The sequence below is a fragment of the Nannobrachium achirus genome (genome assembly GCF_963921795.1).
Source record: "Nannobrachium achirus genome assembly, chromosome: 10".
NCBI lineage: Eukaryota > Metazoa > Chordata > Actinopteri > Myctophiformes > Myctophidae > Nannobrachium > Nannobrachium achirus.
This window is the reverse complement of record NC_137819.1, coordinates 24,759,430-24,775,647: the sequence shown is the minus strand read 5'-3', so window position 1 is coordinate 24,775,647 and position 16,218 is coordinate 24,759,430. Positions and strand designations below refer to the sequence as shown.

At 44.6% G+C, this 16,218-nt stretch overlaps 1 protein-coding gene across 1 annotated transcript; it reads right to left on the bottom strand.

The window, feature by feature from the left end:
- Window positions 1–13,975: 13,975 nt before the first annotated feature.
- LOC308292920 (leucine-rich repeat and immunoglobulin-like domain-containing nogo receptor-interacting protein 1) lies at window positions 13,976–15,787 on the bottom strand (the record flags this gene model as incomplete). Its single annotated transcript, XM_080735344.1, has 1 exon — window positions 13,976–15,787. One exon carries the CDS (start codon window positions 15,785–15,787, stop codon window positions 13,976–13,978), a length of 1,812 nt encoding a protein of 603 aa, XP_080591470.1.
- Window positions 15,788–16,218: the final 431 nt, after the last annotated feature.

Sequence of the window (16,218 nt, the reverse complement as noted above, 5' to 3'; positions counted from 1 at the left end):
GAATTTAACCACAAACACACACACACCACATCCTCTTGTTGTTCTTTTGGCCTATGTGAAATGAGCAGAAATAGCGTTAGCAGAAATAAGGCTTCCGGCGCCGATCTCTTCAGAATAAGAGTACCCCTAAAGCCATTGAAAAACGTTGAAAAACGGACAATTTGCCATAATATGGACGTTAAAAATATGGATTAAGTATCTAAACGAACATACAAAATGCTAATTAGGTTTCTGTGTAAAAAAGAAAGATTTTAATAACATAAAAACATGATAAATGGATAAATGCTGTTCACTGGAGTGCATAGCCTTTACAAATTTGACTCTGGACAGCAGGCGTCTCTTTGCGTCGCAACTTTGGAGACATGCACGCGTTCGGGGAGACCTCCTCTATCACGCCACACTCTCCGCTAAGCGGGAGAGGTGTAAAATCTATTTCTGTTGGCTTTCCAGTGCAGCCACCCGCTCAAAAAAGTGATATTTTCAGACATTTTCAAACTCTAGTTGGCGTTGGAGAGCAGGCGGCTCGCTGCGTCGGCACTTTGAACACACGCACGCGTTCGGGGAGACCTCCTCTATCACGCCACACTCTCCGCTAAGCGGGAGAGGTGTAAAATATATTTCTGTTGGCTTTCCAGTGCAGCCAGCTGCCACCTGCTCAAAAAAGTTGACATTTTCAGACATTTTCAGACTCTAGTTGGCGCTGGAGAGCAGACGGCTCGCTGCGTCGGCACTTTAAACACACGCACACGTACGGGAAGACCTCCTCTATCACACCACACTCTCCGCTAAGCGGGAGAGGTGTAAAATCTATTTCTGTTGGCTTTCCAGTGCAGCCACCCGCTCAAAAAAGTCACATTTTCAGACATTTTCAAACTCTAGTTGGCGCTGGAGAGCAGACGGCTCGCTGCGTCGGCACTTTGAACACACGCACGCGTTCGGGGAGACCTCCTCTATCACACCACACTCTCCGCTAAGCGGGAGAGGTGTAAAATCTATTTCTGTTGGCTTTCCGGTGCAGCCACCTGCTCAAAAAAGTTGACATTTTCAGACATTTTCAGACTCTAGTTGGCGCTGGAGAGCAGACGGCTCGCTGCGTCGGCACTTTGAACACACGCACACGTTCGGGAAGACCTCCTCTATCACACCACACTCTCCGCTAAGCGGGAGAGGTGTAAAATCTATTTCTGTTGGCTTTCCAGTGCAGCCACCCGCTCAAAAAAGTCACATTTTCAGACATTTTCAAACTCTAGTTGGCGCTGGAGAGCAGACGGCTCGCTGCGTCGGCACTTTGAACACACGCACGCGTTCGGGGAGACCTCCTCTATCACACCACACTCTCCGCTAAGCGGGAGAGGTGTAAAATCTATTTCTGTTGGCTTTCCAGTGCAGCCACCCGCTCAAAAAAGTCACATTTTCAGACATTTTCAGACTCTAGTTGGCGCTGGAGAGCAGACGGCTCGCTGCGTCGGCACTTTAAACACACGCACACGTTCGGGAAGACCTCCTCTATCACACCACACTCTCCGCTAAGCGGGAGAGGTGTAAAATCTATTTCTGTTGGCTTTCCAGTGCAGCCACCCGCTCAAAAAAGTCACATTTTCAGACATTTTCAAACTCTAGTTGGCGCTGGAGAGCAGACGGCTCGCTGCGTCGGCACTTTGAACACACGCACGCGTTCGGGGAGACCTCCTCTATCACACCACACTCTCCGCTAAGCGGGAGAGGTGTAAAATCTATTTCTGTTGGCTTTCCGGTGCAGCCACCTGCTCAAAAAAGTTGACATTTTCAGACATTTTCAGACTCTAGTTGGCGCTGGAGAGCAGACGGCTCGCTGCGTCGGCACTTTGAACACACGCACACGTTCGGGAAGACCTCCTCTATCACACCACACTCTCCGCTAAGCGGGAGAGGTGTAAAATCTATTTCTGTTGGCTTTCCAGTGCAGCCACCCGCTCAAAAAAGTCACATTTTCAGACATTTTCAAACTCTAGTTGGCGCTGGAGAGCAGACGGCTCGCTGCGTCGGCACTTTGAACACACGCACGCGTTCGGGGAGACCTCCTCTATCACACCACACTCTCCGCTAAGCGGGAGAGGTGTAAAATCTATTTCTGTTGGCTTTCCGGTGCAGCCACCTGCTCAAAAAAGTTGACATTTTCAGACATTTTCAGACTCTAGTTGGCGCTGGAGAGCAGACGGCTCGCTGCGTCGGCACTTTGAACACACGCACACGTTCGGGAAGACCTCCTCTATCACACCACACTCTCCGCTAAGCGGGAGAGGTGTAAAATCTATTTCTGTTGGCTTTCCAGTGCAGCCACCCGCTCAAAAAAGTCACATTTTCAGACATTTTCAAACTCTAGTTGGCGCTGGAGAGCAGACGGCTCGCTGCGTCGGCACTTTGAACACACGCACGCGTTCGGGGAGACCTGCTCTATCACACCACACTCTCCGCTAAGCGGGAGAGGTGTAAAATCTATTTCTGTTGGCTTTCCGGTGCAGCCAACTGCTCAAAAAGGTTGACATTTTCAGACATTTTCAGACTCTAGTTGGCGCTGGAGAGCAGACGGCTCGCTGCGTCGGCACTTTGAACACACGCACACGTTCGGGGAGACCTCCTCTATCACACCACACTCTCCGCTAAGCGGGAGAGGTGTAAAATCTATTTCTGTTGGCTTTCCAGTGCAGCCACCCGCTCAAAAAAGTCACATTTTCAGACATTTTCAAACTCTAGTTGGTGCTGGAGAGCAGACGGCTCGCTGCGTCGGCACTTTGAACACATGCACGCGTTCGGGAAGACCTCCTCTATCATGCCACACTCTCCGCTAAGTGGGAGAGGTGTAAAATCTATTTCTGTTGGCTTTCCAGTGCAGCCACCCGCTCAAAAAAGTGTGTGTGTGTGTGTGTGTGTGTGTGTGTGTGTGTGTGTGTGTGTGTGTGTGTGTGTGTCTGTGTGTGTCTGTGTGTGTGCGCGCTAATAATGGCAAACATTATTCAAACACAAATCACACAAAACTGTTCAATTAAAGGTGCAACATGCAATGTACCAACTAAGTGCAAACACACTCAAATGTAAAAAGCAATAAATATATGAAGTACGACATGCTTTGTACCAAAGTGAAAATACACTCAAATGTAAAAAGGCATACAACATGCAATAAATATATAAATGAAGTACAACATGCTTTGTACCAAAGTGCAAACATCACTCAAATGTAAAAAGGCATACAACATGCAATAAATGTATACATGAAGTACAACATGCTTTGTACCAAAGTGCTGGGAGATAATTTTGTGAGAACATCTTAGAACGTGAAAATGGCCGTACTTGAAAAGACTTTCTAAGTTGTTTCGGCACTTGTCCTGGTTTATACCACCCCTCCTCAGGTGGTGGGGGGAGGACACGCTGTTTCTGTGGAGGCCTGTACAATACTTTGTCACAGAAATCGATGGCTGACTGTTTGTATAATGTGCGAATTGTCTCTACACATTCATCAAGTTTGTGTTTCTCATTTCCTAAAAGCAAAACCTTTGTGTTTTTGAACATGGCCTCACTGATCGCTGTGCTTTTCTTACATTGGTTTATTTGAGCAGCATAGACGGCAAAGAATCTCTGCAAATCACCTGAGAGTAGATCTGACCATACTGGAATACTTGGGAGGAATGTGAACAGTTTGTTTAAAATAGTTTCTGCATGATAGTTATTTATACCTGTGTCATTGGTGTTTTTCATTGCTTGATTGGCTTTAGTCCCTAGTTGTTCAAAATCGTTTTTGAAGGGAGATGCACTTAAAGGAATGTGCTTACAGTCAAATACATCATCGCCCTCAATGTCATGTGGACTGTCTGGTTGATCATGGTCTTCCTCCCCTCCCGGCATTTTCTGCGTTTCAGACTGGATGCTGAGAAGACTAGCTTTCACCTCACTGGAGTTCCTTTTACTACCAAGTACAATACACGCTGCATATACTATATTACTTGCTTGCTCTAGTGTTTTGGCATTAAGTAAAAGGCTAAAGATAAACATAGCCAATGTATACCTCTTATCTTTCTGAATGTACTGTTGTTTGCAAATGTGACTAGCCTGTTTCATCAAATGACTCTTACATGCCCTTATGGTACAATTTCAAATCTTTGCCATCTGCCATTCCGGTCACTATTCTCCAACAGCGTAACAAATACGCTGGCATGCTATCACCATTGAGTATATGCATACCAGCTTGCAATAGCACTATGGACCTGTCACTATTGATAGAATAGAATAGAATAGAATAGAATATACAGGTGTTGAAGCGATGATGAACTTACAACAAGCTCATAAAACAAAATTCTTTTAGTTGTTATATTGCTCTTAATGGTAAAGTGAGTATTTATTGATGTCAGGAAATTGAAAGGAAAATCTTAACCTGTTTCATGTGTTTGTCCTATCTTGGATTACTCCTCAGGAGTTTGGACCTTGTCTGTATTCTTTTATTCTCTGCTAAGCCGGAGAGCTGTATAAAAAAACGTGGCGGGCCGTCCAGTGCAGCCAGATGTCAGAAAATGTCGAGTGTTTTCTTAAATCATGATCAAATGGGCAGTACAATAGAAAGTGGGTCTCATCCTCCACTAGCCACATAGGCTTTGATTTAATTCTGTTCCAGTTTACCGTCCTGATTCAATACGAAGTGGCAATATTCCCAAGCAAAACAGTGCACGTATGCAGAGATCACTGGCTCATAGATAGACCACACACAACACATTTTTCACATTTATACACATTTTAATAGGACTGGCCCTCCTATTAAAATATCCCACCTGAAAATCCTACTTGCCATTCTGTCATCTGGCAGGTCAGGTTTTCTGTTCCACAGGTTTATCATATTAATCTTCCACCTAACTTCACACTGTATCCATCCCATGTCACCATTAAAGCAGATATAGGAGCCCATTTGTAAACTCAAAGAAAATATCTGATATCCCTCTCATGCACACTTACACCTTTGTTAAGTTACCTGTATCCCAAACTCCAGAGGAGTATTCCAAGATAGGACAAACACAAGTCGTTTTAATTTCCATCAATAAATACTCACTTTCTCATTCCCACATATTATCCCTACTCCCAGCTGTTTGCCTTTGCCAAGTAAAAACTGCACTTTTTGAGCGGGTGGCTGCACTGGAAAGCCAACAGAAATAGATTTTACACCTCTCCCGCTTAGCGAAGAGTGTGGTGTGATAGAGGAGGTCTCCCCGAACACGTGCGTGTGTTCAAAGTGCTGACGCAGCGAGCCGTCTGCTCTCCAGCGCCAACTAGAGACTGAAAATGTCTGAAAATGACAACTTTTTTGAGCAGGTGGCTGCACTGGAAAGCCAACAGAAATAGATTTTACACCTCTCCCACTTAGCGGAGAGTGTGGCATGATAGAGGAGGTCTTCCCGAACGCGTGCGTGTGTTCAAAGTGCCGACGCAGCGAGCCGTCTGCTCTCCACCGCCAACTAGAGTCTGAAAATGTCTGAAAATATCAACTTTTTTGAGCAGGTGGCTGCACTGGAAAGCCAACAGAAATAGATTTTACACCTCTCCCGCTTAGCGAAGAGTGTGGTGTGATAGAGCAGGTCTCCCCGAACACGTGCGTGTGTTCAAAGTGCTGACGCAGCGAGCCGTCTGCTCTCCAGCGCCAACTAGAGACTGAAAATGTCTGAAAATGACAACTTTTTTGAGCAGGTGGCTGCACTGGAAAGCCAACAGAAATAGATTTTACACCTCTCCCACTTAGCGGAGAGTGTGGCATGATAGAGGAGGTCTTCCCGAACGCGTGCGTGTGTTCAAAGTGCCGACGCAGCGAGCCGTCTGCTCTCCACCGCCAACTAGAGTTTAAAATGTCTGAAAATGTCAACTTTTTTGAGCGGGTGGCTGCACTGGAAAGCCAACAGAAATAGATTTTACACCTCTCCCGCTTAGCGGAGAGTGTGGCGTGATAGAGGAGGTCTTCCCGAACGCGTGCGTGTGTTCAAAGTGCCGACGCAGCGAGCCGTCTGCTCTCCACCGCCAACTAGAGTTTGAAAATGTCTGAAAATGTCAACTTTTTTGAGCGGGTGGCTGCACTGGAAAGCCAACAGAAATAGATTTTACACCTCTCCCGCTTAGCGGAGAGTGTGGCGTGATAGAGGAGGTCTCCCCGAACGTGTGCGTGTGTTCAAAGTGCCGACGCAGCGAGCCGTCTGCTCTCCAGCGCCAACTAGAGTCTGAAAATGTCTGAAAATGTCAACTTTTTTGAGCAGGTGGCAGCTGGCTGCACTGGAAAGCCAACAGAAATAGATTTTACACCTCTCCCGCTTAGCGGAGAGTGTGGTGTGATAGAGCAGGTCTCCCCGAACGCGTGCGTGTGTTCAAAGTGCCGACGCAGCGAGCCGTCTGCTCTCCAGCGCCAACTAGAGTCTGAAAATGTCTGAAAATGACAACTTTTTTGAGCAAGTGGCTGCACTGGAAAGCCAACAGAAATAGATTTTACACCTCTCCCGCTTAGCGGAGAGTGTGGTGTGATAGAGCAGGTCTCCCCGAACGCGTGCGTGTGTTCAAAGTGCCGACGCAGCGAGCCGTCTGCTCTCCAGCGCCAACTAGAGTCTGAAAATGTCTGAAAATGACACTTTTTGAGCAAGTGGCTGCACTGAAAAACAACAGAAATTGATTTTACGCCTCTCCCGCTTAGCGGAGAGTGCAGTGTGGCAGAGCAGATCTCCCCGCGTGCATGTGTCCAAAGTGCCGACACAAATAGACGTCTGCTGTCCAGGGCCAACTAGATTCTGAAAACGGCACTTTTTGTACTCAATTTTAATTTGAAAATAACAGATCTACAGGCTCACAATGAGTTGTGTAGAGACATACATCATATACTCATCTTTTAAATACATTTGTGTCTTTTAAATATACATTATTTACTGCACTTTTATTTTGAAGGCTGGAGCCCGGCTTATTTCTGCTAGCGCCCAGACCGGAAACATTCTTTCTGCTCATTTCACGGACCTGTGCTTTTGCAAGTGAAGTGAAGAATCTGTAAGCAAAGTTAGGTGCATTGTCGCCATCTACTGGCCCGGAGCGTGTAACAGAAAATCTACATTACCTAGTGGTTCTTTGATTGATTGATTGATTGAATACTTTATTAATAGAAGTTTGCGTAGGAAAAGGTACAGTTTCATGACAGTACAGTTCACTGGTACAAGGTCAACTAAAAGGAGATCCTAGTAAGCTTTTTGGCTTATTTACACAGGAAACCTTTATGTATCTCATGTAACATTGAATGACAGACGGATAGAACACGATAGCCTATGCAGTAGCTATTGCCAGAAAAAAAGACAAAAAAAATATTCAGTAGATATTTACAATAAAAGGGTCTGGGAGAGGGTAAGGCTGGGCTAGATTTATTTTGACCAGTTATACAAGCGGCTGCCGCCAAGGGTTTTTTCAAATCCTTTTTAATTTCAACTAAGGACCCCCATAAGTCTCTGAGAGTGTAGGCTACTAATGGAACCAAATGGTCCAGAACCCTGCAATGCTCCATTTGGAACCCTTCAAGAAACCCTGGGGGTCCCTGGACCTTATTTTGAGAAACACATGCAATGAATTGTAAATTCCACACACACATTTGTACTCCTGCCTCATTTCAGTGTATCTGCATTGTGTCTTTCAGTGAATGGCGTGCTGCTGACTGCCTCTTCAAGACATCTCTCCTTCACATTATTGCCATTAGGATCTGCTCTTGCCCATATTCCAGCCCATGCACTTATACCTCGTTTTGTAATTTGATATGCAGGTTTTCCCTTTTTGTGAATGCTCCAGAGATCTTGCCATACCTACACTGCCTTTCACCATAATATTCCACTGACTTCAGATTTAATTAGAACACATAAACACATAATTCAATTCTCTTCCCTATAATTCCAACATGAAACAAGACCCCCAATAAGGTTGTATTAACGGTATTACTGAGCAGGATTTTCCCTTATGATAAAATTACCCATTATGTCTTTGAAGAGACCCAGCCTTGTCTGTAGCCTATACTGTGAGCTTAATAGGGTTGCCAGGAGCTCAGTTGCTTGGTTGCCGCGGCTGCCGCCCTATGATGGCACTCTCCATGTCCTGGAACCACGGGTGAGAAGGTAGCTGATGTCGGGGGTTATAAAACAATATACTGTAGGTAAAAATTTGTGTTCATACCTACTTCCATTTGTGCCAACGGCAGAGCTCAGGGGTAGAGATACCCTAACCCTAACCCTAACCCTAATAGAGGTTCCCAGTTCGAATCCGGGCTCCCCCTGAGTTAATGTCGAAGAGTCCTTGAGCAAGATTCTGATCCCCTAGTTGCTCCTGGTGAGCAGGTTGGTGCCTTGCATGGTTTCCTCTGCCATCGGTGTATGAATGTGTGGGTGAATGTAATGCACAATCTATGTAAAGCGCCTAGGATAAAAGCGCTATATAAATTTACCATTTGCCAACAATGGTCCTTGCAAATAAAATGTTTGAGAACCACTAGTACTAAAGTGGACATAGTCACACATATTCAGAAGAAAACCTGGTAACCTGACATTCAGTAATTGGGGATTATGGTAAAAAAATAAGAACATTATAACGTGTGTCAAAAAAATATATATATATAAAATTTGCCACAGACAAGACCAAGTCTTGCCACGGACACATTTGTCCGGACATATCGATGACCCCTGGTCAATGTCTGCTGTCCAATTATGGAGGTGGTGGATTGGATCTTGTGACAATGTCTATGTTCTTGTTTATGTACCGTATGTTTACTGTGTTCTTAGTGTTTTTATGATCTGCTGTAACATGAATTGCCCAGTTTGGGGCACATTAATATACTCGAGTAACTCGACCTTGACCTTGGTGTTAGACGTTCATGTAGCTCCCAAACTTTGGAATGCTCCTCCCCATGTCATGAGAGCGGCAGCCTCTGTGGAACCTGTGAACCTTAAATCGCTATTATTTGATCAAGCATTTGCGGATATTACATGATTTTATTTCCATGCTTGTATCGTTATCTGCTGTCCTGCTTGAGATCATCACCTTTTTAAAGTAATGACCTATGTCCCTACGACGTCATTTTCAGCTCCTCACGACACTGGCCACCTCTGGTAAAAATCGCCCATGCTGTTCCCGCCCCTTAATAGCCTATCTATCTCCCTAGTGTGACTTAGGCCAAAATAGACATTTATTTTGCCTAAGTAAGGTTTAATCCTATTTAATCCTCTTATGTTACATAACTGACAGACAGTGTTTTAGCTACATTAATAGTCATAATGTGCACACAAAAAACCAACAACAACTAACAAACAAACATTTGGTTTTGTATAGTTTTGTTTTGAATCAGTTTTAATTTTTCAGAAAAACTTGTCCATTCTCAAGTTATTTTGTCCACACCCACACCCACCCACCCACCCACCCACACACACACACACACACACACACACACACACACACACACACACACACACACACACACACACACACACACACACACACACACACACACACACACACACACACACACACAGAGGTGAGCGATACATACAATAACCATGCCACACATTGCGGCAGGAAGGGTAAACATAACAAGCAGAACTACATATGCCTCAGGACATTTTGCTCACTGTGAAGGATGTGGGAGGTGAACCAAAACCTTGGCCTGTGATGAATGAGCTGTCGGGGCCTCCAGGTGACAGCAGCAGCAGTCAGTCTGGTACAGGTCCTGTTCTCCATTCACAACCTGGGAGATGTCAATGGCAGAGGCTGTGAGGGAGCTGGAGGTCAGGTGGGTGGTGTGTGAAAGGTCAGGACTGCGTCAAACAAACTGTGTGTGTGTGTGTGTGTGTGTGTGAGTGTGTGTGTGTGTGTGTGTGTGTGTGTGTGTGTGTGTGTGTGTGTGTGTGTGTGTGTGCGTGCGTGCGTGCGTGCGTGCGTGCGTGCGTGCGTGCGTGCGTGCGTGCGTGCGTGCGTGCGTGCGTGCGTGTGCGTGTGCGTGATGTAATCCCATCACTACCTACATTTGATTCACTTAGCCTTGAAGATTACTGTATACACATTTGGTGTGTATTGTTTGATTACTTATTCCGTTCGGCAGAGTCTTTGTAAAGGCCTTTAAAGACACAAGGGTGGGTTTTAGCCTTAGCCTTAGCCATGCCCTGCCGTATGCCAGCGTCTACCTGGCTGGCTCCTTTGATTTATACCAGCAGTCTTCAAGGTATTTCAGGCCAAGGACCCCTTAACTGAGAGAGAGATGAAGCAGGGACCCCCAATACATATTGCATGACATTGTGTTGCAGATTAAACCTTTTTCATAGATTTCATATGGTTTCATAGACTTGTTTGATGAATGTAGGCTACAGTAAGTGTGTATTTTGAGACATTTAATCACTTGCACTACTTAGTAAACTTGACCTTTTGCTCAGTACTGGATCTTCTCTTTTTTTTCCCTCTACACCAAAACTCTTTGACGAAAATAACCGATCTACAAGCCAACAAAGCCTTGCTGCGCAAGGCGTTGTGAGCTTGTAGATCTGCTAATTTTGGCTAAAGTTCTCCTCAGAATAGTGATGCTAGGGTTCAAGTGACTGATGTAAAACAAATTATCCTATATTCACCCAAGGATTTGGGCCCTCCCCTCCCCTGTATTAACGCTGAGGACCCCCTTTGGGTCCCGGATCCCCTGTTTAAGACCCCTGATTTAGACAGTATATAGAGCATCACAGTGGGCATGGTTTACTGATTCCACAAAAAAATCTCCAGTTAATTTCCTCATAGACTTTCACAAAAACATTCATAACAATTATGTTAAGCCTAGAACCAAGCCATCCAGGATGTCAGTGAATCATGACCATGACACCTTTGACTCTGTGAAAAGAACATTTTGAAAACGCTAAACAAAGGGTATTTATTAAATGAAGTATATCAAATAATTAAATATTAAAACATGCTTTTATATAGGATCAAAGGTTTTATGGTTATGATTCACTGAGATCCTGGATGGCTTGGTTCTAGGCTTAACATAAGTGTTATAAATGTTTTTGTAAAAGTCTATGGGGAAAATGAATGGGAGATTTTTAGTGGCACCAGTAAACCAATTCCACTGCGATGCTCTATAGGCTAAGCAGCGATCAACCATTGTTCCCCACAGAAGAACAGTGGTTGCTCTGCATCTGAGCAGAGCTAGTAGTAGACAAACAAGATGTTCCAAAGCAGTGTTATTCAAGGTCTCCCCTTAACTCTCTGACAGTATACAAATTGAACCATTTGTATGGGCCAATTTATACCCGCATTACAGTCTAGACTAGAGCCAAAGAAAAGTGAGTCAGCCGTCAGGTGCGCACATGAACGTGTGTGTGTGCACACCACGCGTCACATGTGAGCTCACCATTGAGTCCTTGCCAGCCTGTTGGCCGGTTGTCATGTCTTAAGGGCAGATAATAACCCTGTAGCAAAACAACCTTCCTTGGTACCGGTATATGAACACATGCACACGCAGACGCGAATGTGTGCACACACACACACACACACACACACACACACACACACACACACACACACACAAACACACACACACACACACACACACACACACACACACACACACACACACACACACACACACACACACACACACAGAGAGAGAGAGAGCAGTGTAAAGGCCCATTCCCACTGGCCAGATATCAGGCCCAGTGGGAGTGGGCCTTCACAGTGTAACAGTGTAACACACTGCCTAGCTAACTACCTTTCTTTTGGCAGAGGAATGTCAGTCATTAACCCATTAGGCCTAGAATTATTGAATGCTTTAACTATTGAAAAATAGCAGATATACAAGCTCACAGCGCGGCACCGAGTGCCACGCTGCGAGCTTGTAGATCTGCTATTTTTTGAAAAGTCGTGAAAACTGTGTACAAATCTTTGAATGTATGTATTTTTTAAGCGAACATTTGTAACTCAAATTCTGGGGTGTCTCTGGAACTAAATATTTTGAGATGGGGTCTGTGGCCAAATAAAAATCATTTTGGGGGTCCTTCACATGAAAAATATGAGAACCACTGAGAACAGACTAACTGTATTAAGTGAAAAGAACATTATCTTTGATGATGGCCAGCCAGATTGCTGACATAGAAACATTAGAAGGATTCAAAAGACACATATAAAATCGGGTCAAAATTTTAACTTTCACGATTTTTCAAAAATAGCAGATCTACAAGCTCGCAGCGCTGCGAGCTTGTATATCTGCTATTTTTCAATAGTTAAAGCATAAAATAATAATATGCAATAATGTGTACCCGTTCTGAATGGGTTTTAATAGCAGTACATACATTCTCTAAATAAGATTGCGAACAGTAATGAAGGGGACATATTTAATCTCCATGTGTGTAATGAGAACAAATCTTAATATTGCAAAAGAGTTCATACTGTATTTTTTAAATACTCCTCTGAAAAAGGCATTTTGTTTTCATTTCTATTCTTATTGAATTATATAAGTGTAATGTACAATTAATAAGCAAAGCATTCCCCCATTCCTCCACCCCTTGACTGACCCTCAGAGCTTGAATAATAATAGTAACATGATTTAAAAAGCAGCATTAGAAAACCCATGACGTCTTTAACCAATTTAGTTGCTGAAGTGGGTGCTGGAATAAACTGCACTGACAGTAAATGCAATTTGTGGATCCTTAGCTCCATCTATATCTGCACATAATCAGGATGTTGGCCTTCAACATGTCAGCTGTTTCTTATGTAAGCAAAAGACATATCAATGGAGATGCAATTGAAGTTTAATTGTGGACGTGCATCAGTGCCAGGCCATTTGAAATCAACAAAATCAAATCATATACAAATACATATTCACCAGTAAGACTCCCTAATCGGGAGATAAGCGACCGTAGGTCTCGCTAGAAGAGGGCCATGTGAGAAATGAGGGGTGGGGTCTCCGCGTTGCCTTGGCGGACGAATAGGGGGGAGAGAGAGAGTGCTTGCGTGCACGGCTTTAGGACCCTATGGGCGATGACAACCGTACCTGCAGCCTAAATAAAGAATTCATGGTCTACTCAGTTGAGCTTACTGCCTGAGTCATGGCATTTCTATATGCCAAATGTGGGGAGCTGAGTAGGAGGTACCTATGTATATACTGTATAGCTGTTAATCCATTTTGTAAAGCTGAACATTGCACATTTCAAATGTATAACTCATATTGTAAGAAGTCCATTGATATATGGTATTAAAATAGCATACATTCATGTAAAATAAAATCTTTTACAAAATTATAGGAAATACTTATAACAAATCAACTTTAAAGGAGTAGTTCACCCCCAAAATGACCTTTTTTCTATTGATTACTCATGCCCTGGAGAGTAGAGTTCAATAACATTTTTTTGGTTTTTGTCACATTCCTAAGACAAAAATTTGATTTGAGTAAATTTACCCCCATTAATTCCGGATGGGGACCCGTTTCGAAACGGGTCCCCATCCGGAACGAATGGGGATACATTTATTGTTATCACATTTTTGTCTTAGGAATGCGACAAAAAACTAAAAATATTATTGAACTCTAGTCACCATGGCGTGACTAATCAATAGAAAAAAAGTAAAAAGTCATTTTGGAGGTGAGCTACTCCTTTAAAGCTATATATATCCCCAAAAATATTTCCATTCATATAGGGTTGCATTAAGTGAAAATTCTCCATCATGCACATTCACTTCTACAGCGATTATGAATAATTAACCTTTACTTAATTTACATTCTTCATTCACTTCAATATATTTGAGAGACTGGTCTAAAATCATTAATTGTTATATCACATTCAAATGACATTAATTAAAAAAGCATCACCAAAAATCTGAATGACTATTATTGGATAAACTATTTATTGTGACATACTATATTACATTAATTGGCAGTGCATGCATAATAGGATGCTGCCAAATTATTCTGAGAGATGAATTAAGCCACGTTGCCTCAGATTAACTTCATTGTAAACCTGCCAAGCTCCCTGGGGCCCCCATTGATATTGGGGGTTGTGGTTCGTGGCACATATGCAATTGTCGCTGTGCGCTTCAGTTGCCCTTTGCCCTTGCTCCAGAAGAGAATAAAAAAGAAACATATGGTGACAGAGCTGGAGAATGAAAGAAACCCAATCATTACTACTACAGCCAATGTTTTGACATCCAACGGGAACGGGTGGGTCTCATTTACAGTTGGGGATCGAGAGGGAAACCAGCCTAGTTTAAAGGGATACCGGGAAGCTGAAGAAAAGCCCCGGATGCGGAGCCTGACGGGGAAGCTGTCGTTTCCACCAGCATTAGACGCCACGCAGACATAAATGCCACCGTCTTGAACTTGTGCATAACGAACCTCCAGTGAGCCATTTGGAAGAGCCCGTATTCTACCACTGGATGAAATGGGCATCAGCTGTGGGGTTAGCCAGCTGATTTCGGGCACAGGGTCGCCATCCGCTTTGCAGTAAAACACAGCGGTGTGGCCGTCATCTGCCCAGATCTCTCGAGGCTTGCAGTTCAGAATCCGCGGTCGCCGACAGGCGAACACGCCGGAGAGCTCAGACTCAGAGAAATTTAGAAAGTTCCGTCCCTGGATTGCGTTAGCGCAACTCGGAGGATGTCCACCAAAATCGAAATATAGTCGCCTGCGTGCCACCCACGTCAAACGGCAGTCGCATACCAATGGGTTGTTGTCAAGTCTCAAAATGTTCAGGTTGCCCGCGGAATGAAAAGATGTCTCCTCCAGGGTGGCCAGCAGGTTCCCTGAGACATTAACCAAACTGAGGTGTGCCAAAGTGTGGAATGCTTTGGCTTCAATGCGCAACAGTCTTCCCCCGACTAGATGAAACTCTTGAAGACGTAGCAGTTCCCCCAGCGAGTTCCCTTGAATGGAGGTGATTGGATTAAAGGACAGATCTAAATATATAAGGTACACAAGATGATGCAGCGGGACATATGGCACAGCACTAAGGTTGCAGTTGCTAATGGTTAAATGTGTGAGATTTAGGCCAAAGAGGCTGTTTACTGACAGAGTCTCTAACCAAGGGCAGTTGGAGACGACGAGTAGCCTAAGGTGCCCGAGTCCACGGAAAGAGTTGTTTGGCAGCGCAGTGAGGCCGAGCCGGCTGAAACGTAGGCTTGTCAGCCCATTAAGTTGTGTGAGCGCCTCTGTTGGCACGGCGGTCAGGTTGCATCGGTATAGGTGCAGATCTTGTAAACTGGTTAGGCCGTGGAAAGCTTGTGGGGAAACAAACACTAAGTCATTCTCACCCGTCTCAATACGCTGCAACACTGTCAAGCCACTGAATGTAAAATCTAGTAGCACCAGGATCTCATTGTGACTCATGTCCAGCAGCTGCAGTCTGGCCAGGCCTATGAAGGCTCCTACTGGGATGACCTTGAGCCGATTGCGGTCAAGACGCAGAGTCAGCAGGCTGTCCAAGCCCTGGAAGGCTTCCACTTCAATCATAACCAGAATGTTGTTGCTCAAATCCAAGTCCCGTAGTTGGGTTAGGTTCTTGAACTGCTGGCGCGTTACCGCTTTGATCTCGTTGTGGGTTAAGTTTAGGACTTGAGAGTCTTGAGGGATTCCATCGAGCACTGTGGTGAGTTGACGCTCGGAGCAGTTGACCTCCAGCCCCTTCGGGTCACACTGGCAAGGCTGGGGGCAGAGCCAGGGCGTGTCCAGTGCACATGCTACGCCTGCCGCCGCCCACAGGTAGATGGCAGCACCCCAGCTCAGGTGTCGCTGGACAGCAGCCTGTTCAAACATCTGGTGGCTTGCCTGTGTTTGAGAGAAAGACACTCAGTCATCACAGCAGTATCTTGAAGTGTGACAGTTAGACCATGTGAGACTAAATCGTTCCTCTGCACAGAAATGCAGCGACCTGCAGTGTTGGGCTTGTTACTTAAAAAAAGTAATATATTACTTATTAATAATATGTTTGTACATTTTAGAGTAGGCAATTATTTCTTACCAAATTATTTTCTTCTCAAGTTAGTCGTGCCAATTGATTCCTCCTCACACACATTTCTACACTGTCACCACTGCGTTGTCACACCAGTGAGGAGCCCCCACTGGGCGGGAGGATGCAGAGCCTTAAGCCCGGATCATAGTCGGGTCTGCGGTGGAAGGCTATCCACCGCGGTGTAGTCTTTTCGAGTCTTTTTGAGTCATGAAACTACAACGTTACATCATTCCTC